This window comes from Salvelinus alpinus, chromosome 25 (genome assembly GCF_045679555.1).
Source record: "Salvelinus alpinus chromosome 25, SLU_Salpinus.1, whole genome shotgun sequence".
Lineage (NCBI taxonomy): Eukaryota > Metazoa > Chordata > Actinopteri > Salmoniformes > Salmonidae > Salvelinus > Salvelinus alpinus.
In genome coordinates this window covers 41,606,031-41,631,456 of record NC_092110.1, presented here as the reverse complement: position 1 = coordinate 41,631,456, position 25,426 = coordinate 41,606,031, and the positions used below count along the sequence as shown (strand labels likewise).

The following is a 25,426-nucleotide window of genomic DNA, read 5'->3' as shown; positions in this document are numbered from 1 at the left end:
AAAAACTGAATTACGTAAGTATTCAGACCCACATTTTTACTCTTGAACGTATTTAGGCTTGACATGACAAAAGGGTTGAATACTTATGGACTCAAGACATTTCAGCTTTTCATTTTTAATTAATGTGTAAACATTTCTTCAAAATATAATTCCACTTTGACATGATGGGGTATTGTGTGTAGGGCCAGTGACACAATCTCAATTGAATCAATTTTTTTTGTTGTTGGAAAAAACCAAGGGGTGTGAACACTTTCTGTACTCTACTTTAATAACGTCTCGCTGTCACAAACTTGCCTTGCTACTACTACCTTGTTTACTTTTATACACTTCACTCTCTGTTAGTCAGCACCTCGACATACATGTTTTGGGGTACTCTACGTCAACTCATGCTGTTTACTTCCTACTGCGTGGTAACTTCCTACTGCGTGGTAACTTCCTACTGCGTGGTAACTTCCTACTGCGTGGTAACTTCCTACTGCGTGGTAACTTCCTACTGCGTGGTAACCTCCTACTGCGTGGTAACTTCCTACTGTGTTGTAACTTCCTACTGCGTGGTAACTTCCTACTGCGTGGTAACCTCCTACTGCGTGGTAACTTCCTACTGCGTGGTAACTTCCTACTGCGTGGTAACTTCCTACTGCGTGGTAACTTCCTACTGTGTGGTAACTTCCTACTGCGTGGTAACCTCCTACTGCGTGGTAATCTTCTACTGCGTGGTAACCTCCTACTGCGCGTTAACTTCCTACTGCGCGTTAACTTCCTACTGTGTGTTAACTTCCTACTGTGTGGTAACTTCCTACTGCGTGTTTTAAATTCCTACTGCGTGGTAACTTCCTACTGCGTGGTAACCTTCTACTGCGTGGTAACTTCCTACTGCGTGGTAACTTCCTACTGCGCGTTAACTTCCTACTGCGTGTTAACTTCCTACTGCGTGGTAACTTCCTACTGCGTGGTAACTTCCTACTGTGTGGTAACCTCCTACTGCGTGGTAACTTCCTACTGCGTGGTAACTTAGTTGAACCTGTGTGTCGTTTCAGTCCATGATATTCCTAGTCCGGGATTGGAGTTTCCCTTACGAGTTTGGCTACGGACAGGAAGGAGGCATGAAGTTCCTGGAGAAGAGGCTCAAGGTCAGAGGTCACAGATGATTATCGTGGTTCATCTAAAGATAACGACAACAACAACAACAGTTATATTAACAGTTTGTCATTCATTGAAACTAAAAGGGATGCTATTTATTCTACATAATCATGTAAACTGTAATAATAATAATATTCATCCAAAGAAACGTACAGATCCCTGTGATCCCCTGCAGGAATGGAACTCACAGCCTCGGCATCAGTAGTAACAACACTGTTACCAACTGTGGTTGTGTCTCTGTCTGTGGTTGTGTCTCTGTCTGTGGTTGTGTCTCTGTCTGTGGTTGTGTCTCTGTCTGTGGTTGTGTCTCTGTCTGTGGTTGTGTCTCTGTCTGTGGTTGTGTCTCTGTCTGTGGTTGTGTCTCTGTCTGTGGTTGTGTCTCTGTCTGTGGTTGTGTCTCTGTCTGTGGTTGTCTCTGTCTGTGGTTGTGTCTCTGTCTGTGGTTGTCTCTGTCTGTGGTTGTGTCTCTGTCTGTGGTTGTGTCTCTGTCTGTGGTTGTGTCTCTGTCTGTGGTTGTGTCTCTGTCTGTGGTTGTGTCTCTGTCTGTGGTTGTCTGTGTCTGTGGTTGTGTCTCTGTCTGTGGTTGTGTCTCTGTCTGTGGTTGTGTCTCTGTCTGTGGTTGTCTGTGTCTGTGGTTGTGTCTCTGTCTGTGGTTGTGTCTCTGTCTGTGGTTGTGTCTCTGTCTGTGGTTGTGTCTCTGTCTGTGGTTGTCTGTGTCTGTGGTTGTGTCTCTGTCTGTGGTTGTGTCTCTGTCTGTGGTTGTGTCTCTGTCTGTGGTTGTGTCTCTGTCTGTGGTTGTGTCTCTGTCTGTGGTTGTGTCTCTGTCTGTGGTTGTGTCTCTGTCTGTGGTTGTGTCTCTGTCTGTGGTTGTGTCTCTGTCTGTGGTTGTGTCTCTGTCTGTGGTTGTGTCTCTGTCTGTGGTTGTGTCTCTGTCTGTGGTTGTGTCTCTGTCTGTGGTTGTCTCTGTCTGTGGTTGTGTCTCTGTCTGTGGTTGTGTCTCTGTCTGTGGTTGTCTCTGTCTGTGGTTGTGTCTCTGTCTGTGGTTGTGTCTCTGTCTGTGGTTGTGTCTCTGTCTGTGGTTGTGTCTCTGTCTGTGGTTGTGTCTCTGTCTGTGGTTGTCTGTGTCTGTGGTTGTGTCTCTGTCTGTGGTTGTGTCTCTGTCTGTGGTTGTGTCTCTGTCTGTGGTTGTCTGTGTCTGTGGTTGTGTCTCTGTCTGTGGTTGTGTCTCTGTCTGTGGTTGTGTCTCTGTCTGTGGTTGTGTCTCTGTCTGTGGTTGTCTGTGTCTGTGGTTGTGTCTCTGTCTGTGGTTGTGTCTCTGTCTGTGGTTGTGTCTCTGTCTGTGGTTGTGTCTCTGTCTGTGGTTGTGTCTCTGTCTGTGGTTGTGTCTCTGTCTGTGGTTGTGTCTCTGTCTGTGGTTGTGTCTCTGTCTGTGGTTGTGTCTCTGTCTGTGGTTGTGTCTCTGTCTGTGGTTGTCTGTGTCTGTGGTTGTGTCTCTGTCTGTGGTTGTCTGTGTCTGTGGTTGTGTCTCTGTCTGTGGTTGTCTGTGTCTGTGGTTGTGTCTCTGTCTGTGGTTGTCTGTGTCCGTGTCTGTATCTGTGTCTTTCTGGGGTTGGTCTGTGGTTGTGTCTCTGTCTGTGGTTGTCTGTGTCTGTGTCTGTATCTGTGTCTTTCTGGGGTTGGTCTGTGGTTGAGTCTCTGTCTGTGGTTGTCTGTGTCTGTGGTTGTGTCTCTGTCTGTGGTTGTGTCTCTGTCTGTGGTTGTCTGTGTCTGTGGTTGTGTCTCTGTCTGTGGTTGTGTCTCTGTCTGTGGTTGTGTCTCTGTCTGTGTCCGTGTCTGTATCTGTGTCTTTCTGGGGTTGGTCTGTGGTTGAGTCTCTGTCTGTGTCTCTGTCTGTGTCCGTGTCTTTCTGGGGTTGGTCTGTGGTTGTGTCTCTGTCTGTGGTTGTCTGTGTCTGTGTCTGTATCTGTGTCTTTCTGGGGTTGGTCTGTGGTTGAGTCTCTGTCTGTGGTTGTCTGTGTCCGTGTCTGTATCTGTGTCTTTCTGGGGTTGGTCTGTGGTTGAGTCTCTGTCTGTGGTTGTCTGTGTCCGTGTCTGTATCTGTGTCTTTCTGGGGTTGGTCTGTGGTTGAGTCTCTGTCTGTGTCTCTGTCTGTGTCCGTGTCTTTCTGGGGTTGGTCTGTGGTTGTGTCTCTGTCTGTGGTTGTCTGTGTCCGTGTCTGTATCTGTGTCTTTCTGGGGTTGGTCTGTGGTTGAGTCTCTGTCTGTGGTTGTCTGTGTCCGTGTCTGTATCTGTGTCTTTCTGGGGTTGGTCTGTGGTTGAGTCTCTGTCTGTGTCTGTGTCTGTATCTGTGTCTTTCTGGGGTTGGTCTGTGGTTGTGTCTCTGTCTGTGGTTGTCTGTGTCTGTGTCTGTATCTGTGTCTTTCTGGGGTTGGTCTGTGGTTGAGTCTCTGTCTGTGGTTGTCTGTGTCCGTGTCTGTATCTGTGTCTTTCTGGGGTTGGTCTGTGGTTGAGTCTCTGTCTGTGGTTGTCTGTGTCCGTGTCTGTATCTGTGTCTTTCTGGGGTTGGTCTGTGGTTGAGTCTCTGTCTGTGGTTGTCTGTGTCCGTGTCTGTATCTGTGTCTTTCTGGGGTTGGTCTGTGGTTGAGTCTCTGTCTGTGTCTCTGTCTGTGTCCGTGTCTTTCTGGGGTTGGTCTGTGGTTGTGTCTCTGTCTGTGGTTGTCTGTGTCCGTGTCTGTATCTGTGTCTTTCTGGGGTTGGTCTGTGGTTGAGTCTCTGTCTGTGGTTGTCTGTGTCCGTGTCTGTATCTGTGTCTTTCTGGGGTTGGTCTGTGGTTGAGTCTCTGTCTGTGTCTCTGTCTGTGTCCGTGTCTTTCTGGGGTTGGTCTGTGGTTGTGGCTGTGTATGTGGTTGTGTATATGTCTGTGTTTGTCTGTGTCCGTCTGTGTCTGTGTCTTTGGTTGTATCTGTGTCTTTCTGGGGTTGGTCTGTGGTTGATGCGTGTCTGTGGTTGTGTCGGTGGCTGTGCATGTCTGTGGTTGTGTGTGTGTGTGTCTGTGGTTGGGCTGTGGCCGTGTGTGTCTGTGGTTGTACGTGTCTGTGGTTGTCTGTCTGTGGTTGGCCGGTGGTTGTACGTGTCTGTGGTTGTGTGTGTGTCTGTCTGTGGTCGGTTTGTGGTCGTACGTGTCTGTGGTTGTGTATTGTGTTGTGTGTGTCTGTGTTCTAGATCTCTGAGAATCAACACGAGGAGCTGCAGAACGTTCGTAAACACATTCACTCCTGCTTCACCAATATCTCCTGCTTCCTGATGCCACACCCCGGACTCAAAGTGGCCACCAACCCTAACTTCGACGGCAGACTCAAAGGTAGACTACGTCATGATCACCCAGTCTTAATACACACAGCAGTTTCTTTCCTACAAAATATATAGTAACTGTCTGATCAAATTCCATATAATAGAAATGGTCAAGGAATTATGAAATTGTCACACCATGACAAGAAGGACACCAGTAGGTTTTTTCTATAGGGCTCCTATTCCTCTCCCTAAGCTGTGTGCAGAGAGTCGCTGGTTCACGCCCAGCTCAGGGTCATCAGCACTACTGTTACATAATGACCCTTGTAATCTTCTCCCTAACCCGTGTGCAGAGATTGATCGTGAGTTCATCAACAACCTGCAGATCCTGGTCCCGTGGCTGCTGAGTCCCAAGAACCTGGATGTCAAGGAGATCAACGGCAGCAACATCACCTGCAGAGGCCTGCTGGAGTACTTCAAGGTTAGAGACCGAGATTTTGATTGAAGAGATGATACTGTATGTAGCTACATCTATATGATACTGTATGTAGCTACATCTATATGATGAAGTATGTTTTGTTAAGACATATTCAAATGTATAGTACCTGTCAAACATTTGGTACTCATTTAAGTTTAAAAAAAAATATTTTCTACATTGTAGGAATAATAGTGAAGACATCAAAACTATGAAATAACACATATGGAATCATGTAGTAACCAAAAAAAAGCGTTAAACAAATCAAAATATATTTGAGATTTGAGATTCTTCAAAGTAGCCACCCTTTGCCTTGATGACAGCTTCGCACACTCTTGGCATTCTCTCTACCAGCTGCACTTGGAATGCTTGGAATTTCATAGTTATTTCATTGGTCAGCAGCATACCACCCTGCACCCCACTGGTGGCTTGCTTCTGAAGCTAAACAGGGTTGGTCCTGGTCAGTCCCTGGATGGGAAACCAGATGCTGCTGGAAGTGGTGTTGGAGGGCCAGTTGGAGGCACCGTTTCCTCAGACCTAAAAAAAATTATATCCCAGGGCAGTGATTGTGGACATTGCCCTGTGTAGGGTTCTGTCTTTCGTAGGGGTGTTAACCCCAGTGTCCTGGCTAAATTCACAATCTGGTCTCCATATTGTGGCCACATAATCATCCCCAGCTTACAATTGACTCATTCATCCCCTGTAACTATACCCCAGGTTGTTGCTGTAAATGAGAACTTACCTGGTAAAATAAAAAAGGCTTTTCCAACAGTCTTGAGGGAGTTCCCACATATGCTGAGCACTTGTTGGCTGCTTTTCCTTCACTCAGCAGGCCAACTCATCCCAAATAGCCCCTTCACAGCCTGGAGATGTGTTTCGGGTCATTGTTCTGTTGAAAAACAAATGATCGTCCCACTAAGCGCAAACCAGGTGGGATGGCGTATCGCTGCAGAATGCTGTGGTAGCCATGCTGGTTAAGTGTGCCTTGACTTCTAAATAAGTTACTGACAGTGTCACCAGCAAAGCAACCCCACACCATCTCACCTCCTCCTCCATGCATCACAGTGGGAACCACACATGCGGAGATCATCTGTTCACCTACTCTGCGTCTCACAAAGACATGGCGGTTGGATGGACAGATTTCCACCGATCTAATGTCCATTGCTCATGTTTCTTGGCCCAAGCAAGTCTCTTCTTCTTATTGGTGTCCTTTAGTAGTGGTTTCTTTGCAGCAATTTGACCATGAAAGCCTGATTCACGCAGTCTCCTCTGAACAGTTGATGTTGAGATGTGTCTGTTACTTGAACTCTGTGAAGCATTTATTTGGGCTGCAATCTGAGGTGCAGTTAACTCTAATTAACTTATCCTCTACAGCAGAGGTAACTCTGGGTCTTCCTTTCCTGCGGCAGGCCTCATGAGAGCCAGTTTCATCATAGTGCTTGATGGTTTTTGCGACTGCACTTGAAGAAATGTTCAAAGTTCTTGAAATGTTCCGGATTGACTGACCTCCATGTCTTAAAGTAATGATGGACTGCCGTTTTTCTTTGCTTATTTGAGCTGTTCTTGCCATAATATGGACTTGGCCTTTTAACAAATAGGTCTATATTCTGTTTACCACCCTTGTCACAACACAACTTATTGGCTAAACGCATTAAGAAGGAAAGAAATTCCACAAATTAACTTTTAAGAAGGCACATCTGTTAATTAAAATGCATTCCAGGTGACTACCTCATGAAGCAGGTTGAGAGAGTTCCAAGAGTGTGCAAAGCTGTCGCCAAGGCAAAGGGTGGCTACTTTGAAGAATCTGTTTAAGAATTAGTTTAACATAATTTTTTGGTTACTACATGATTCCATATGTGTTATTTCATAGTTTTGATGTCTTCACTATTATTCTACAATGTAGAAAATAGTAAAAATATAGAAAAACCCTGGAATGAGTAGGTGTGTTCAAACTTTTGACTGGTACTTTAGGTGTTTGGTGACATTTTCTTTTTTCTTTCAGGCATACATCAAAATCTACCAGGGTGAGGAGCTGCCACACCCTAAGTCCATGCTACAGGTACACAATTACCTCGTTGTCTTATAGCTTATAGTGTTATGCCCATCAGTGGCCTTGTGGTTAGAATGTCCGCCCTGAGATTGGAAAGTTCGGAGTACAGTCCCCGGCCGAGTCATACTAAATACTGAGTCATATTAAGGCCAAAAAATGGGGCACAATGCGTCTCTGCACTCGCAGTTGTGGTCAGTAGTTTTGACCGGTAGAGGTGGTTTGTAGTGGCAAGTAGTTATGGCCAGCAGTTGTGTGGTTGTTGTCAGTATTTTTTTTTATTGTGGTCAGTAGTTGTGTGGTTGTGGTCACTAGTTGTGGTCACTAGTTGTGGTCACTAGTTGTGGTCACTAGTTGTATGGTTGTGGTCACTAGTTGTGTGGTTGTGGTCACTAGTTGTGGTCACTAGTTGTATGGTTGTGGTCACTAGTTGTGTGGTTGTGGTCACTAGTTGTGGTCACTAGTTGTGGTCACTAGTTGTGGTCACTAGTTGTATGGTTGTGGTCACTAGTTGTGGTCACTAGTTGTGGTCACTAGTTGTATGGTTGTGGTCACTAGTTGTGGTCACTAGTTGTGGTCAGGAGTTGTGGTTGGTAGTTGTGGTTGGTAGTTGTGTGATTGTGGTCAGTAGCTGTGGTCAGTAGTTGTGTGGTCACGTATTGTGTGGTGGGGTCAGTGGTTATGTGGTTCAGTAGTTGTGGTCAGCAATTGTTTGGTTGTGGTCAGTAGTTGTGTGGTTGTGGTCAGTACTTGTGTGGTTGTGGTCAGTACTTGTGTGGTCAGTAGTTGTGCCTGACTAACCGGTGTCTGTATGTAGCCTCGCTACTTTTATAGCCTCGCTACTGTATATCGCCTCGCTACTGTTTTTCACTGTCTTTTTACTGTTGTTTATCCTTTTCTGTAATTTACTTACCCATTGTTCACCTAATACCTTTTTTGCACTATTGGTTAGAGCCTGTAAGCAAGCATTTCACTGTTGTATTCGGCGCACGTGACAAATAAACTTTAATTTGATTTGTGTGGTCAGTAGTTTTGTGGTCAGTAGTGAACTTCAAAACGTGATGTAGTTTTATTGGAATTTGCAGCTGTTGTTGGTAAGCAATGAGTCTGCTATCTTCTGACATGACTTTCTGCATCCTTAATGAACGCATTTGATGGGTTACTAAAACAGCTATATCTAATGATTGGTAGAAGCTATTCCTATTTTCATATTTAAAAAGCAGAGAAGTAGAGGAAGATTTGACTTGTAAGTCGCTCTGGATAAGAGCGTCTGCTAAATGACTTAAATGTAAATGTAAATGTAATTTGACATGCTCTAAGTTTTTGTCTGACTTTTTGGGGGAGAGGTCTAACCGGCTGTTTGGAAAACGTTGAGAACACTTTTCTTAATGCAGCTACTGAAACACCTGTATCATTAGATCCATAGCATGTATTTTTAATCCGTGAACAGATTTTAAAAGCAGAGAAGTAGACGGAGATGTCATACCCTCTAACTGTGGTAGAAAATGTGGTAAAAATGTCAATTGTTTATAAAAAATTACAGAAAAGGATTATTGATGCTGTTACTAAAACAGCTGTTACTTTTATCGGAATAACATATTTTTGTTTCAAGTTCAGATTTGAAAAGCAGAGAAGTAGAGGAAGATTTCATACGCTTTAGCTTTTCTGTCTGTTTTTGGCAAAGTGGTTAAAATGTCTGATTTGTGTCAAAAGTTGCATCGTTGCATTTACAGTGAATAGTGATGATGTCACAATGGGGTCTTTTAGAATTTTTTTTTGGGGGGGGGGGGGAAATCCCATGAAAGTGAATGGAGGACAAAATGGAGGACAAAAAGAAGGACAAAAAAGTTGAATCGTTTAAAAATAATTAAAGATATCGTTGTATGCAAGCAGCCTAATCCAGATCAGTCTACACGTTTTAAAGTTTGAATGGCATTTCTATCTTATCGTTCCAAATAATAATAATAAGTCCGAAATAATTCGTACAATATTTAAAATGTCGCTGCTGTCGCAAGCCACATAATGACAGTGAAAAGAAGGAAGCACGTACAGAATAAAAACATTCCCAAATCATTTTCAACAAGGCATTAAAGTAAAACTGCAAAAATATCAGCTAAGAAATCCAACTTTATGTCCTGAATACAAAGCGTTATGTTTGGGGCAAATCCAACACAACACATCACTGAGTACCACTCTTCATATTTTCAAGCATGGTGGTGGCTGCATCATGTTATGGGTATGCTTGTCATCGGCAATGACTAGGGAGTTTTTTGGGGGATAAAAATAAAAGGAATAGAGCACAGGTAAAATCCTAGAGGAAAACCTGGTTCAGTCTCCTTTCCAACAGACACTGGGAGATGAATTCACCTTTCAGCAGGACAATAACCTAAAACACAAGGCCAAATATACACTGGAGTTGCTTACCAAGACTACTTTGAATGTTTCTGAGTGGCCTAGTTACAGTTTTGACTTAAATCGTCTTGAAACTTTATGGCAAGACTTAAAAATGTCTGTCTAGCAAAGATCAACAACCAACTTGACAGAGCTTGACGAATTACAATAATAATAATGTGCAAATATTGTACAATCCAGGTGTGCAAAACTCTTAGAGATTTACCCAGAAAGACTCACAGCTGTAATCACTACCAAAGGTGATTCTAACATGTATCAAATCTAATTCTATTGGTCAACAACATATTTAGCATGTCACGGCCGTTGAAGGATGAGGACCAAGGTGCAGCGTGATGAGCGTACATTTTACTTTATTTAAGAATGACGCCGACAAAAAACAATAAACCATACAAAACAAACCGTGAAGCTAAAGGCAATAGTGCCAACAAACAAAGACAACTTCCCACAAAGAACGGTGGGAAAAAAAGCTACCTAAGTATGGTTCCCAATCAGAGACAACGATAGATAGCTGTCCCTGATTGAGAACCATACGCGGCCAAAACATAGAAATAGAAAATCATAGAAACACAAAACATAGAATGCCCACCCCAACTCACGCCCTGACCAAACCAAAATAGAGACATAAAAAGGATCTCTAAGGTCAGGGCGTGACATAGCAGTTATTGTGGGTGTAGTGAAATGCTTGTGTTCCTAGCTCCAACAGTGCAGTAGTATCAAAAAATTATTAACAACAATACACACAAATCTAAAAGTAAAATAATGGAATTAAGAAATATATAAATATTAGATTGAGCAATGTCAGAGTGGCATTGACTAAAATACAGTATGTGGAACAAGGAAAGGGTTAGCATCATGTCCAGTACGTGTTTATTTAACCAGGTAAATGTGGAACAAGGAAAGGGTTAACATCATGTCCAGTAGGTGTTTATTTAACCAGGTAAATGTGGAACAAGGAAAGGGTTTTCAATTCAATTTCAATTTTATTTTATATAGCCCTTCGTACATCAGCTAATATCTCGAAGTGCTGTACAGACACCCAGCCTAAAACCCCAAACAGCTAGTAATGCAGGTGTAGAAGCACGGTGGCTAGGAAAAACTCCCTAGAAAGGCCAAAACCTAGGAAGAAACCTAGAGAGGAACCAGGCTATGAGGGGTGGCCAGTCCTCTTCTGGCTGTGCCGGGTGGAGATTATAACAGAACTATGCCAAGATGTTCAAAAATGTTCATAAGTGACAAGCATGGTCAAATAATAATCATGAATAATTTTCAGTTGGCTTTTCATAGCCGATCATCAAGAGTTGAAAAACAACAGGTCTGGGACAGGTGGCGGTTCCATAACCGCAGGCAGAACAGCTGAAACTGGAATAGCAGCAAGGCCAGGCGGACTGGGGACAGCAAGGAGTCACCACGGGCGGCAGTCCCGACGCATGGTCCTAGGGCCCAGGTCCTCCGAGAGAAAGAAAGAGAGAAGGAGAAAATTAGAGAGAGCCAAGATTTTCAAAATGTTCATAAATGACAAGCATGGTCAAATAATAATCAGGAATAAATCTCAGTTGGCTTTTCATAGCCGATCATTAAGAGTTGAAAACAGCAGGTCTGGGACAGGTAGGGGTTCCATAACCGCAGGCAGAACAGTTGAAACTGGAATAGCAGCAAGGCCAGGCGGACTGGGGACAGCAAGGTGTCATCATGCCCGGTAGTCCTGACATATGGTCCTAGGGCTCAGGTTCTCAGAGAGAAAGAGAGAACGAAAGAATTAGAGAGAGCATACTTAAATTCACACAGGACACTGGATAAGACAGGAGAAGTACTCCAGGTAACCAACTGACCCTAGCCCCCCGACACATAAACTACTGCAGTATAAATACTGGAGGCTGAGACAGGAGCGGTCAGGAGACACTGTGGCCCCATCCGAAGAAACCCCCGGACAGGGCCAAACAGGAAGGATATAACCCCACCCACTTTGCCAAAGCACAGCCCCCGCACCACTAGAGGGAAATCCTCAACCACCAACATTACAATCCGGAGACAAGGCCGAGTATAACCCACAAAGGTCTCCACCACAGCACAAACCAAGGGGGGGCGCCAACCCAGACAGGAAGATCACGTCAGTAACTCAACCCACTCAAGTGACGCACCCCTCCTAGGGACGGCATGAAAGAGCACCAGCAAGCCAGTGACTCAGCCCCTGTAACAGGGTTAGAGGCAGAGAATCCCAGTGGAGAGAGGGGAACCGGCCTGGCAGAGACAGCAAGGGCGGTTCGTTGCTCCAGAGCCTTTCCGTTCACCTTCACACTCCTGGGCCAGACTACACTCAACCATATGACCTACTGAAGAGATAAGTCTTCAGTAAAGACTTAAAGGTTGAGACCGAGTCTGCGTCTCTCACATGGGTAGGCAGACTGTTCCATAAAAATGGAGATCTATAGGAGAAAGCCCTGCCTCCCGCTGTTTGCTTAGAAATTCTAGGGACAATTAGGAGGCCTGCGTCTTGTGACCGTAGCGTACGTATTGGTATGTACGGCAGGACCAACTCGGAAAGATAGGTAGGAGCAAGCCCATGTAACGCTTTATAGGTTAACAGTAAAACCTTGAAATCAGCCCTTGCCTTAACAGGAAGCCAGTGTAGGGAAGCTAGCACTGGAGTAATATGATCAAATTTCTTGGTTCTAGTCAGGATTCTAGCAGCCGTATTTAGCACTAACTGAAGTTTATTTAGTGCTTTATCCGGGTAGCCGGAAAGTAGAGCATTGCAGTAGTCTAACCTAGAAGTAACAAATGCATGGATTAATTTTTCTGCATCATTTTTGGACAGAAAATTTCTGATTTTTGCAATGTTACGTAGATGGAAAAAAGCTGTCCTTGAAACAGTCTTGATGTGTTCGTCAAAAGAGAGATCAGGGTCAAGAGTAACGCCGAGGTCCTTCACAGTTTTATTTGAGACGACTTTACAACCATCAAGATGAATTGTCAGATTTAACAGAAGATCTCTTTGTTTCTTGGGACCTAGAACAAGCATCTCTGTTTTGTCCGAGTTTAAAAGTAGAAAGTTGTCAGCCATCCACTTCCTTATGTCTGAAACACAGGCTTCTAGCGAGGGCAATTTTGGGGCTTCACCATGTTTCATTGAAATGTACAGCTGTGTGTCATCCGCATAGCAGTGAAAGTTAACATTATGTTTTCGAATAACATCCCCAAGAGGTAAAATATATAGTGAAAACAATAGTGGTCCTAAAACGGAACCTTGAGGAACACCGAAATGTACAGTTGATTTGTCAGAGGACAGACCATTCACAGAGACAAACTGATATCTTTCCGACAGGTAAGATCTAAACCAGGCCAGAACTTGTCCGTGTAGACCAATTTGGGTTTCCAGTCTCTCCAAAAGAATATGGTGATCGATGGTGTCAAAGGCAGCACTAAGGTCTAGTAGCACGAGGACAGATGCAGAGCCTCGGTCTGACGCCATTAAAAGGTCATTTACCACCTTCACAAGTGCAGTCTCAGTGCTATGATGGGGTCTAAAACCAGACTGAAGCATTTCGTATACATTGTTTGTCTTCAGAAAGGCAGTGAGTTGCTGCGCAACAGCTTTTTCTAAAATTTTTGAGAGGAATGGAAGATTCGATATAGGCCGATAGTTTTTTATATTTTCCGGGTCAAGGTTTGGCTTTTTCAAGAGAGGCTTTATCACTGCCACTTTTAGTGAGTCTGGTACACATCCGGTGGATAGAGAGCTGTTTATTATGTTCAACATAGGAGGGCCAAGCACAGGAAGCAGCTCCTTCAGCAGTTTAGTAGGAATAGGATCCAGTATGCAGCTTGAAGGTTTAGAGGCCATGATTATTTTCATCATTGTGTCAAGAGATATAGTACTAAAACACTTAAGTGTCTCTCCCGATCCCAGGCCCTCGCAGAGCTGTGCGGATCCAGGACAGCTAAGCCCTGGAGGAATACGCAGATTCAAAGAGGAGTCCGTAATTTGCTTTCTAATGGTCATGATCTTTTCCTCAAAGAAGTTCATGAATTTATTACTGCTGAAGTGAAAGCCATCCTCTCTTGGGGAATGCTGCTTTTTAGTTAGTTTCGCAACAGTATCAAAAAGAAATTTTGGATTGTTCTTATTTTCCTCGATTAAGTTGGAAAAGTAGGATGATCGAGCAGCAGTGAGGGCTCTTCGGTACTGCACGGTACTGTCTTTCCAAGCTAGTCGGAAGACTTCCAGTTTGGTGTGGCGCCATTTCCGTTCCAATTTCCTGGAAGCTTGCTTCAAAGCTCGGGTATTTTCTGTATACCAGGGAGCTAGTTTCTTATGACAAATGTTTTTCGTTTTTAGGGGTGCAACTGCATCTAGGGTATTGCGCAAGGTTAAATTGAGTTCCTCAGTTAGGTGGTTAACTGATTTTTGTCCTCTGATGTCCTTGGGTAGGCAGAAGGAGTCTGGAAGGGCATCAAGGAATTTTTGTGTTGTCTGAGAATTTATAGCACGACTTTTGATGCTCCTTGGTTGGGGTCTGAGCAGATTATTTGTTGCGATTGCAAACGTAATAAAATGGTGGTCCGATAGTCCAGGATTATGTGGAAAAACATTAAGATCTACAACATTTATTCCATGGGACAAAACTAGGTCCAGAGTATGACTGTGGCAGTGAGTAGGTCCAGAGACATGTTGGACAAAACCCACTGAGTCGATGATGGCTCCGAAAGACTTTTGGAGTGGGTCTGTGGACTTCTCCATGTGAATATTAAAATCACCAAAAATTAGAATATGATCTGCTATGACTACAAGGTCTGATAGGAATTCAGGAAACTCAGAGAGGAACGCTGTATATGGCCCAGGAGGCCTGTAAACAGTAGCTATAAAAAGTGATTGAGTAGGCTGCATAGATTTCATGACTAGAAGCTCAAAAGACGAAAACGCCATTTTTTTTTTTGTAAATTGAAATTTGCTATCGTAAATGTTAGCAACACCTCCGCCTTTGCGGGATGCACGGGGGATATGGTCACTAGTGTAACCAGGAGGTGAGGCCTCATTTAACACAGTAAATTCATCAGGCTTAAGCCATGTTTCAGTCAGGCCAATCACATCAAGATTATGATCAGTGATTAGTTCATTGACTATGACTGCCTTTGAAGTGAGGGATCTAACATTAAGTAACCCTATTTTGAGATGTGAGGTATCACGATCTCTTTCAATAATGGCAGGAATGGAGGAGGTCTTTATCCTAATAAGATTGCTAAGGCGAACACCGCCATGTTTAGTTTTGCCCAACCTAGGTCGAGGCACAGACACAGTCTCAATGGGTATGGCTGAGCTGACTACACTGACTGTGCTATTGGCAGACTCCACTAAGCTGGCAGGTTGGCTAACAGCCTGCTGCCTGGCCTGCACCCTATTTCATTGTGGGGCTAGAGGAGTTAGAGCCCTATCTATGTTGGTAGATAAGATGAGAGCACCCCTCCAGCTAGGATGGAGTCCGTCACTCCTCAGCAGGTCAGGCTTGGTCCTGTTTGTGGGTGAGTCCCAGAAAGAGGGCCAATTATCTACAAATTCTATCTTTTGGGAGGGGCAGAAAACAGTTTTCAACCAGCGATTGAGTGCTGAGACTCTGCTGTAGAGCTCGTCACTCCCCCTAACTGGGAGGGGGCCAGAGACAATTACTCGATGCCGACACATCTTTCTAGCTGATTTACACGCTGAAGCTATGTTGCACTTGGTGACCTCTGACTGTTTCATCCTAACATCGTTGGTGCCGACGTGGATAACAATATCTCTATACTCTCTACACTCGCCAGATTTAGCTTTAGCCAGCACCATCTTTAGATTAGCCTTAACGTCGGTAGCCCTGCCCCCTGGTAAACAGTGTATGATCGCTGGGTGATTCGCTTTAAGTCTAATACTGCGGGTAATGGAGTCGCCAATGACTAGGGTTTTCAATTTGTCAGAGCTAATGGTGGGAGCCTTCGGCGTCTCAGACCCCGTAACGGGAGGAGTAGAGACAAGAGAAAACTCAGACTCAGACTCCGACTCGCTACATAATGGGGAGAACCGGTTGAAAGTTTCTGTCGGCTGAATGAGCGACACCGGTTGAGCATTCCAACAGCATTTCCCTCCAGAAGCCATGAGAAAGTTGTCCGGCTGCGGGGACTGTGCGGGGGGATTTATACTAACGTTACTATCTGTACTTACTGGTGGCACAGACGCTGTTTCATCCTTTCCTACACTGAAATTACCCTTGCCTAACGATTGCGTCTGAAGCTGGGCTTGTAGCACAGCTATTCTCGCCGTAAGGCGATCGTTCTCCTGTATATTATGAGTACAGCGACTGCAATTAGAAGGCATCATGTTAATGTTAGTACTTAGCTTCGGCTGTTGAAGGTGTTGACGAACCATGTCCAGATAAAGCGTCCGGAGTGAAAAAGTTGAATGAGGGAAGAAAGTTGCGATGGAAAAACTAAAAATATAAACGGTAATTAAAAACAAAACAAAAAAAACGTAAAGTTGTCAGCTAGCAAAGTAAAGTAAAGTTGGCAGCAAAACGCACAGCAACACGTCTGCAGACTCAACAGGTAGTCAACAGGTAGTGACGCAGGGTTAACATCATGTCCAGTACGTGTTTATTTAACCAGGTAAATGTGGAACAAGGAAAGGGTTAACATCATGTCCAGTACGTGTTTATTTAACCAGGTAAGTTGACTGACAACACATTCTCATTTACAGCAACGACCTGGGGAATAGTTATAGGGGAGAGGAATGAGCCAATTGGAAGCTGGGGATGATTAGGTGACCGGGATGGTATGAAGGCCTGATTGGGAATTTAGCCAGGACACCGAGGTTAGAGTCAAACCAACAGTGGGATACAGGGTGGTATGCTGCTGGTACTTGAACATCATGCTGCCTCGCACTACAGAAACAGGAGATAGACCCCTGTCCCTGTTCCTATGAGCCGTTCTCATCAAGCTGCCTCGCACTACAGAAACAGGAGATAGACCCCTGTTCCTATGAGCCGTTCTCATCATGCTGCCTCGCACTACAGAAACAGGAGATAGACCCCTGTTCCTATGAGCCGTTCTCATCATGCTGCCTCGCACTACAGAAACAGGAGATAGACCCCTGTTCCTATGAGCCGTTCTCATCATGCTGCCCCGCACTACAGAAACAGGAGATAGACCCCTGTTCCTATGAGCCGTTCTCATCATGCTGCCTCGCACTACAGAAACAGGAGATAGACCCCTGTTCCTATGAGCCGTTCTCATCATGCTGCCTCGCACTACAGAAACAGGAGATAGACCCCTGTTCCTATGAGCCGTTCTCATCATGCTGCCTCGCACTACAGAAACAGGAGATAGACCCCTGTTCCTATGAGCTGTTCTCATCATGCTGCCTCGCACTACAGAAACAGGAGATAGACCCCTGTTCCTATGAGCCGTTCTCATCATGCTGCCTCGCACTACAGAAACAGGAGATAGACCCCTGTTCCTATGAGCTGTTCTCATCATGCTGCCCCGCACTACAGAAACAGGAGATAGACCCCTGTTCCTATGAGCCGTTCTCATCATGCTGCCTCGCACTACAGAAACAGGAGATAGACCCCTGTTCCTATGAGCCGTTCTCATCAAGCTGCCCCGCACTACAGAAACAGGAGATAGACCCCTGTTCCTATGAGCCGTTCTCATCAAGCTGCCTCGCACTACAGAAACAGGAGATAGACCCCTGTTCCTATGAGCCGTTCTCATCATGCTGCCTCGCACTACAGAAACAGGAGATAGACCCCTGTTCCTATGAGCTGTTCTCATCATGCTGCCCCGCACTACAGAAACAGGAGATAGACCCCTGTTCCTATGAGCCGTTCTCATCAAGCTGCCCCGCACTACAGAAACAGGAGATAGACCCCTGTTCCTATGAGCTGTTCTCATCATGCTGCCTCGCACTACAGAAACAGGAGATAGACCCCTGTTCCTATGAGCCGTTCTCATCAAGCTGCCTCGCACTACAGAAACAGGAGATAGACCCCTGTTCCTATGAGCCGTTCTCATCATGCTGCCTCGCACTACAGAAACAGGAGATAGACCCCTGTTCCTATGAGCCGTTCTCATCATGCTGCCTCGCACTACAGAAACAGGAGATAGACCCCTGTTCCTATGAGCCGTTCTCATCATGCTGCCTCGCACTACAGAAACAGGAGATAGACCCCTGTTCCTATGAGCCGTTCTCATCAAGCTGCCTCGCACTACAGAAACAGGAGATAGACCCCTGTTCCTATGAGCCGTTCTCATCAAGCTGCCTCGCACTACAGAAACAGGAGATAGACCCCTGTTCCTATGAGCCGTTCTCATCAAGCTGCCTCGCACTACAGAAACAGGAGATAGACCCCTGTTCCTATGAGCCGTTCTCATCATGCTGCCCCGCACTACAGAAACAGGAGATAGACCCCTGTTCCTATGAGCCGTTCTCATCATGCTGCCTCGCACTACAGAAACAGGAGATAGACCCCTGTTCCTATGAGCCGTTCTCATCATGCTGCCTCGCACTACAGAAACAGGAGATAGACCCCTGTTCCTATGAGCCGTTCTCATCATGCTGCCTCGCACTACAGAAACAGGAGATAGACCCCTGTTCCTATGAGCCGTTCTCATCATGCTGCCTCGCACTACAGAAACAGGAGATAGACCCCTGTTCCTATGAGCCGTTCTCATCATGCTGCCCCGCACTACAGAAACAGGAGATAGACCCCTGTTCCTATGAGCCGTTCTCATCAAGCTGCCTCGCACTACAGAAACAGGAGATAGACCCCTGTTCCTATGAGCTGTTCTCATCATGCTGCCTCGCACTACAGAAACAGGAGATAGACCCCTGTTCCTATGAGCCGTTCTCATCAAGCTGCCTCGCTCTACAGAAACAGGAGATAGACCCCTGTTCCTATGAGCCGTTCTCATCAAGCTGCCTCGCTCTACAGAAACAGGAGATAGACCCCTGTCCTTGTTCCTATGAGCCGTTCTCATCAAGCTGCCTCGCACTACAGAAACAGGAGATAGACCCCTGTTCCTATGAGCCGTTCTCATCAAGCTGCCTCGCTCTACAGAAACAGGAGATAGACCCCTGTTCCTATGAGCCGTTCTCATCATGCTGCCTCGCACTACAGAAACAGGAGATAGACCCCTGTTCCTATGAGCTGTTCTCATCATGCTGCCCCGCACTACAGAAACAGGAGATAGACCCCTGTTCCTATGAGCCGTTCCAAGCCAAGGCTTACCGCATTACAATGCATTATGCCACATTATATATATTCCTGATGAAGATATAACGTGTTGTGTTTTGTTCTCTTTCCTCAGGCCACAGCAGAGGCCAACAACCTGGCAGCAGTGGCAGCAGCCAGGGACCTGTACAACAAGAAGATGGAGCAGGTACTGTATGAAGGCATGGTTGTTTCAATACTTACCTCCAATTCTAATGCTGCTGCCTCCCTGAGACCTACTGAGAGCTACTGGTGTCCCTCCCGGATCCAGAAATGTTTTTGATTTCCCCCCCCCCCCCCCTCCCCCGGCCAATAGTCCCCCCCAGCCAATAGTCGTCATCGTTGTCCGTGGATCTCTTCCTAGCACGCGTGACTCAACTTGTCAATGGATCATCAAGCCCTTGAATAGTTGAATCAGGTGTTCAGGGCTACAGCAATGTTGTGAAACGTCTGGGGGTCCCCAAGGAGATGTTTAAGAACTACTGCTCTATTATCACACTATGGTGAAGGTATCTAATAACCCTCCCTCCCTCTCCAGGTGTGTGGTGGGGACCGGCCCTTCCTGGCTCCGGCAGCGCTCCAGGCCAGACAGAGTGACATCAGAGAGGAAGCCCTCCAGGTGTTCCGAGGGGTCAAGAAGATGGGAGGGGAGGAGTTCAGTCGACGCTACCTGCTACAGCTGGAGGGAGAAGTACGTCACCGTTGTCTCCCCGCTCGGGAAACCAATATCTTTCTTAACCATTAGCCCAATTCGGGAAATTCCCTCTTGGGTCGAGAGTCAGGTGACACTGATTTTCAAGTCTCAAAGAAGTAAGGCTACCTCATTACGAGAGTGTATGTCTGAGTCACCTCTGCTTCATTCACCATTTCAAACAATCAACCTGAATACATAAACATTGAGGGGCGGTTTCCCGGACACAGATGAAGCCTAATCCTGGACTAAGGACTATGCTTAATCTGTGCCCTGAACCCGCCCGTTAAATACATATTTGGCAAGTGGCAACCCCAGCTAGCACGTAACGTTCTGAGAACCATATTTTTCTTAGAGCTTGGTGAAAGCATGGTTGTCCTATGGATATTTGTTGCAAGATACCCAGTTATATTCTGTTCTCAGCAGCAACAAAACTCTCTCTATCCTTTATCTTTTTAAGTGTGTTCAAGTGCGTTGGTTACACCTCATCTTAATGAGTGCTTGTTTTCCTTTGAAATGGGGTCTGTTTGAATAGACAAAAATTTGTATGAATAAAAAAAAGATTGCAAGCTAGCTCCATCCTGGTGGCGCAGAGGACTCATTCCATGGATAGAGAACAGAAGATCATAGTCTTGAATCTCACTGACGCCATGCAACAATAAAAAATAAATGTGTTTTCATGTTTTATCTGTGCTTGGAGTTTAAATCAGTTAACCTACGCTAGCAGTGTTATTAAAAGTTCTCAGAACATTATTTAACTATCTTCTCAGAACGTTAATAAAACCTCCCAGGAAAACGTTCAGGGAACCATAGTAAAACGTTCTCAGAACCTCCCTGGAAACATAGTAAAACGTTCTCAGAACCTTCCTGGAAACATAGTAAAACGTTCTCAGAACCTCCCTGGAAACATAGTAAAACGTTCTCAGAACCTCCCTGGAACCATAGTAAAACGTTCTCAGAACCTCCCTGGAACCATAGAAAATTGTTCTCAGAACCTCCCTGCAACCTAAAAATGTATGTTCCCAGAACAGGCGAAGTTTTCACTACCGTTCTCAGAATGTTTAAAAAACGTTCAGTTTTACCCGTCAGGCAACGTCTTTCGTTCCAAGAACCAATGAGAAACCAAAAACGTACGTTCCTACAACTTCCAAGGAACCAAATGTGCTAGTTGGGAAGTGGAACCAATCACCTTAACTAGGGTTGCTTTCCCAGAATTCCCAGCTTTTCCAGAAATCCTGGTTGAAGGATTGCAGATTTTCCTGCTTATTCCCTCCTGATTCCTGGATTTCTGGAAAAACCTGGACATTTACTCTAATTTTGCAACCCTAAACATAACCAACCTTGTTTCAGGTGGACGAGGTGTTCGTTCAGTACATCAAGCACAACGACTCCAAGAACATCTTCCACGCCGCCCGCACCCCGGCCACGCTGTTCGTGGTCATCTTCAGCATGTACGTGGTGGCGGGCATCACAGGCTTCGTGGGGGTGGACATCATCGCCAGTGTGTGTAATATGATTCTGGGCCTGGCGCTGATCACCCTGTGTACCTGGGCTTACATACGCTACTCTGGGGAGTACCGAGAGCTGGGCCAGGTCATCGACCAGGTGGCTGGAGCCCTCTGGGACCAGGTAAGTCCCAGAACCTACTTTATGTATGACCAGGAGGAGTAGCGTGAAGTTGCGCCTAGATCCTGATCTTGGTTCAGTGTAGAAGTTTCCCCACTAATGGTTAAAGTTACAATTGGGGGAAAGGAAGCTGATCCTAGATCTATACCAAGGGGAAAGTTCAGTGTGTCAAAAATGGATAAGGTGTCCATTTTAGGACATTGTCACTTTACTTCACCTCTAATTGAGTCGACCCGGTATTTTATTTCTGACCATGTACTCTACGGCGTTACCTTATAAATGTGCACCGTAACCAAATGAGTCTCACCATAACGGCGGAGCATTATGGACTCCTAACCACTTTTTAAACATTGTGTGATTGGTTTGTACCATTGGATTAGTCTATTTCTTCTGCATCTGTAGATACCAACAATTAATCTATGTGATTACTGGTGGCTGAGCTAGAGAGGTTTGTGTGACAAGGGCGGATCCCGAAAGGGCCTCGGGGGCCGGGTCTTTTTGCAGAAAAGTCTGTAGAGCCCGATTGGTTGGAGCTACAAATTATTATAACATTTCTATGGACACTCTTCTTCTACATAGAAGATCATAGGAAATCCCAGGACATAGTGTCTATAATACTGTAAGGGCTTCTTCTACATAGAAGATCATAGGAAATCCCAGGACATAGTGTCTATAATACTGTAAGGTCTTCTTCTACATAGAAGATCATAGGAAATCCCAGGACATAGTGTCTATAATACTGTAAGGGGTTATTCTACATAGAAGATCATAGGAAATCCCAGGACATAGTGTCTATAATACTGTAAGGGGTTCTTCTACATAGAAGATCATAGGAAATCCCAGGACATAGTGTCTATAATACTGTAAGGGGTTCTTCTACATAGAAAATCATAGGAAATCCCAGGACATAGTGTCTATAATACTGTAAGGGGTTCTTCTACATAGAAGATCATAGGAAATCCCAGGACATAGTGTCTATAATACTGTAAGGGGTTATTCTACATAGAAAATCATAGGAAATCCCAGAACATAGTGTCTATAATACTGTAAGGGGTTATTCTACATAGAAGATCATAGGAAATCCCAGGACATAGTGTCTATAATACTGTAAGGGGTTATTCTACATAGAAGATCATAGGAAATCCCAGGACATAGTGTCTATAATACTGTAAGGGGTTATTCTACATAGAAGATCATAGGAAATCCCAGAACATAGTGTCTATAATACTGTAAGGGGTTATTCTACATAGAAGATCATAGGAAATCCCAGAACATAGTGTCTATAATACTGTAAGGGGTTATTCTACATAGAAGATCATAGGAAATCCCAGGACATAGTGTCTATAATACTGTAAGGGGTTATTCTACATAGAAGATCATAGGAAATCCCAGGACATAGTGTCTATAATACTGTAAGGGGTTATTCTACATAGAAGATCATAGGAAATCCCAGGACATAGTGTCTATAATACTGTAAGGGGTTATTCTACATAGAAGATCATAGGAAATCCCAGAACATAGTGTCTATAATACTGTAAGGGGTTATTCTACATAGAAGATCATAGGAAATCCCAGGACATAGTGTCTATAATACTGTAAGGGCTTCTTCTACATAGAAGATCATAGGAAATCCCAGGACATAGTGTCTATAATACTGTAAGGTCTTCTTCTACATAGAAGATCATAGGAAATCCCAGGACATAGTGTCTATAATACTGTAAGGGGTTATTCTACATAGAAGATCATAGGAAATCCCAGGACATAGTGTCTATAATACTGTAAGGGGTTCTTCTACATAGAAGATCATAGGAAATCCCAGGACATAGTGTCTATAATACTGTAAGGGCTTCTTCTACATAGAAGATCATAGGAAATCCCAGGACATAGTGTCTATAATACTGTAAGGGGTTCTTCTACATAGAAAATCATAGGAAATCCCAGGACATAGTGTCTATAATACTGTAAGGGGTTCTTCTACATAGAAGATCATAGGAAATCCCAGGACATAGTGTCTATAGTACTGTAAGGGCTTCTTCTACATAGAAGATCATAGGAAATCCCAGGACATAGTGTCTATAATACTGTAAGGGGTTCTTCTACATAGAAAATCATAGGAAATCCCAGGACATAGTGTCTATAATACTGTAAGGGGTTCTTCTACATAGAAGATCATAGGAAATCCCAGGACATAGTGTCTATAATACTGTAAGGGGTTATTCTACATAGAAAATCATAGGAAATCCCAGAACATAGTGTCTATAATACTGTAAGGGGTTATTCTACATAGAAGATCATAGGAAATCCCAGGACATAGTGTCTATAATACTGTAAGGGGTTATTCTACATAGAAGATCATAGGAAATCCCAGGACATAGTGTCTATAATACTGTAAGGGGTTATTCTACATAGAAGATCATAGGAAATCCCAGAACATAGTGTCTATAATACTGTAAGGGGTTATTCTACATAGAAGATCATAGGAAATCCCAGAACATAGTGTCTATAATACTGTAAGGGGTTATTCTACATAGAAGATCATAGGAAATCCCAGGACATAGTGTCTATAATACTGTAAGGGGTTATTCTACATAGAAGATCATAGGAAATCCCAGGACATAGTGTCTATAATACTGTAAGGGGTTATTCTACATAGAAGATCATAGGAAATCCCAGGACATAGTGTCTATAATACTGTAAGGGGTTATTCTACATAGAAGATCATAGGAAATCCCAGAACATAGTGTCTATAATACTGTAAGGGGTTATTCTACATAGAAGATCATAGGAAATCCCAGGACATAGTGTCTATAATACTGTAAGGGCTTCTTCTACATAGAAGATCATAGGAAATCCCAGGACATAGTGTCTATAATACTGTAAGGGCTTCTTCTACATAGAAGATCATAGGAAATCCCAGGACATAGTGTCTATAATACTGTAAGGGCTTCTTCTACATAGAAGATCATAGGAAATCCCAGGACATAGTGTCTATAATACTGTAAGGGGTTATTCTACATAGAAGATCATAGGAAATCCCAGGACATAGTGTCTATAATACTGTAAGGGCTTCTTCTACATAGAAGATCATAGGAAATCCCAGGACATAGTGTCTATAATACTGTAAGGGGTTATTCTACATAGAAGATCATAGGAAATCCCAGGACATAGTGTCTATAATACTGTAAGGGCTTCTTCTACATAGAAGATCATAGGAAATCCCAGGACATAGTGTCTATAATACTGTAAGGGGTTCTTCTACATAGAAAATCATAGGAAATCCCAGGACATAGTGTCTATAATACTGTAATAAGCTTACATTGTTGCTGTCACAAACTCCAAACGGTTGTCACTGACTAGTTGGATATTCATTTCCCACTGAGCAAACAATTTCTGTATGGGGAGGCAGCGTAGCCTAGTGGTTAGAGCGTTGGACTAGTAACCGAAAGGTTGCGAGATCAAATCCCGGAGCTGACAAGGTACAAAATCTGTCGTTCTACCCCTGAACAAGGCGGTTAACCCACTGTTCCTAGGCCGTCATTGAAAATAAGAATGTGTTCTTAACTGACTTGCCTAGTTAAATAAAGGTAAAGTAAATATAAATTCATTTTTATCAGGATGTTGCTTTGGCGGACCTTATTTTATTAAAACTCATGAAATCAACTGTTTATGTCAAATTGTTGTACTTGTAGCCCTGGTTGTCCTGGGATTTTTTTTAAACACTTCATTGTGAGGGTCAATATAAGGGGTGGACTTGCAGGGAATCGGGACATGAAAATCAGGACATGGGGTCGGGGTATCGGGACATGGGTATCGGGACATGGGAATCGGGGTATCGGGACATGAATTTCAGGACAGGGTATCGGGACATGGAAATCGGGACATGGTGTCGGGACAGGGTGTCGGGACAGGGTATCGGGACATGGAATGGCAAATTAGACGGCACATTCCTCACCTGCTAGATGTGCAATTAAAGAGCTAGATGCACAATTATGGGGAATTACACAATGTGTTTGTTTTGTTCCAGACCAAAATGGTATTCTGCTGTGATTTAAGCATTGACATGAACTCAGAACATCCAATTTTGTTGTTTCTCTATGAATTATTGTAATTCTGAGGGGAGAAAAAGAAACCTGAGAAAATATAATTTGGGAAAATATAAAACATAATTTGGTGAAAAAAATCTTAGATTTTATAGAGCCCCCCTTAGAGTTGTTTATTAACCATTATTTGACCCATTATTTGACCAGGTATATTTACAGAAAACATAGTGCCCTACTTCCTCTTGTACACTATGGACCAGGGGAAGAGTTGACAACATAGTGCACTACTTCCTCTTGTACACTAAGGACCAGGGGAAGAGTTGACAACATAGTGCACTACTTCCTCTAGTATACTAAGGACCAGGGGAAGAGTTGACAACATAGTGCACTACTTCCTCTTGTACACTAAGGACCAGGGGAAGAGTTGACAACATAGTACACTAAGGACCAGGGAAGAGTTGACAACATAGT

The 25,426-nt window shown here is 44.2% G+C and overlaps 1 protein-coding gene across 3 annotated transcripts in view; it reads left to right on the top strand.

Annotated features, from left to right (window-relative positions):
* Positions 1-25,426, top strand: part of atl1 (atlastin GTPase 1) — a 42,894-nt gene that overhangs the window by 11,274 nt on the left and 6,194 nt on the right. For all 3 annotated transcript variants that reach the window (XR_011670780.1, XR_011670781.1, XM_071366814.1), the window contains exons 7-13: positions 1,038-1,130; positions 4,363-4,501; positions 4,782-4,909; positions 6,906-6,962; positions 18,696-18,767; positions 19,137-19,289; positions 20,640-20,918. Coding sequence is in view for 1 of the 3 variants with exons in the window: in XM_071366814.1 (XP_071222915.1) it covers positions 1,038-1,130; positions 4,363-4,501; positions 4,782-4,909; positions 6,906-6,962; positions 18,696-18,767; positions 19,137-19,289; positions 20,640-20,918 (921 nt within the window). In the remaining 2 variants the exon portion in view is untranslated. The remainder of the gene's footprint in view (positions 1-1,037; positions 1,131-4,362; positions 4,502-4,781; positions 4,910-6,905; positions 6,963-18,695; positions 18,768-19,136; positions 19,290-20,639; positions 20,919-25,426) is intronic.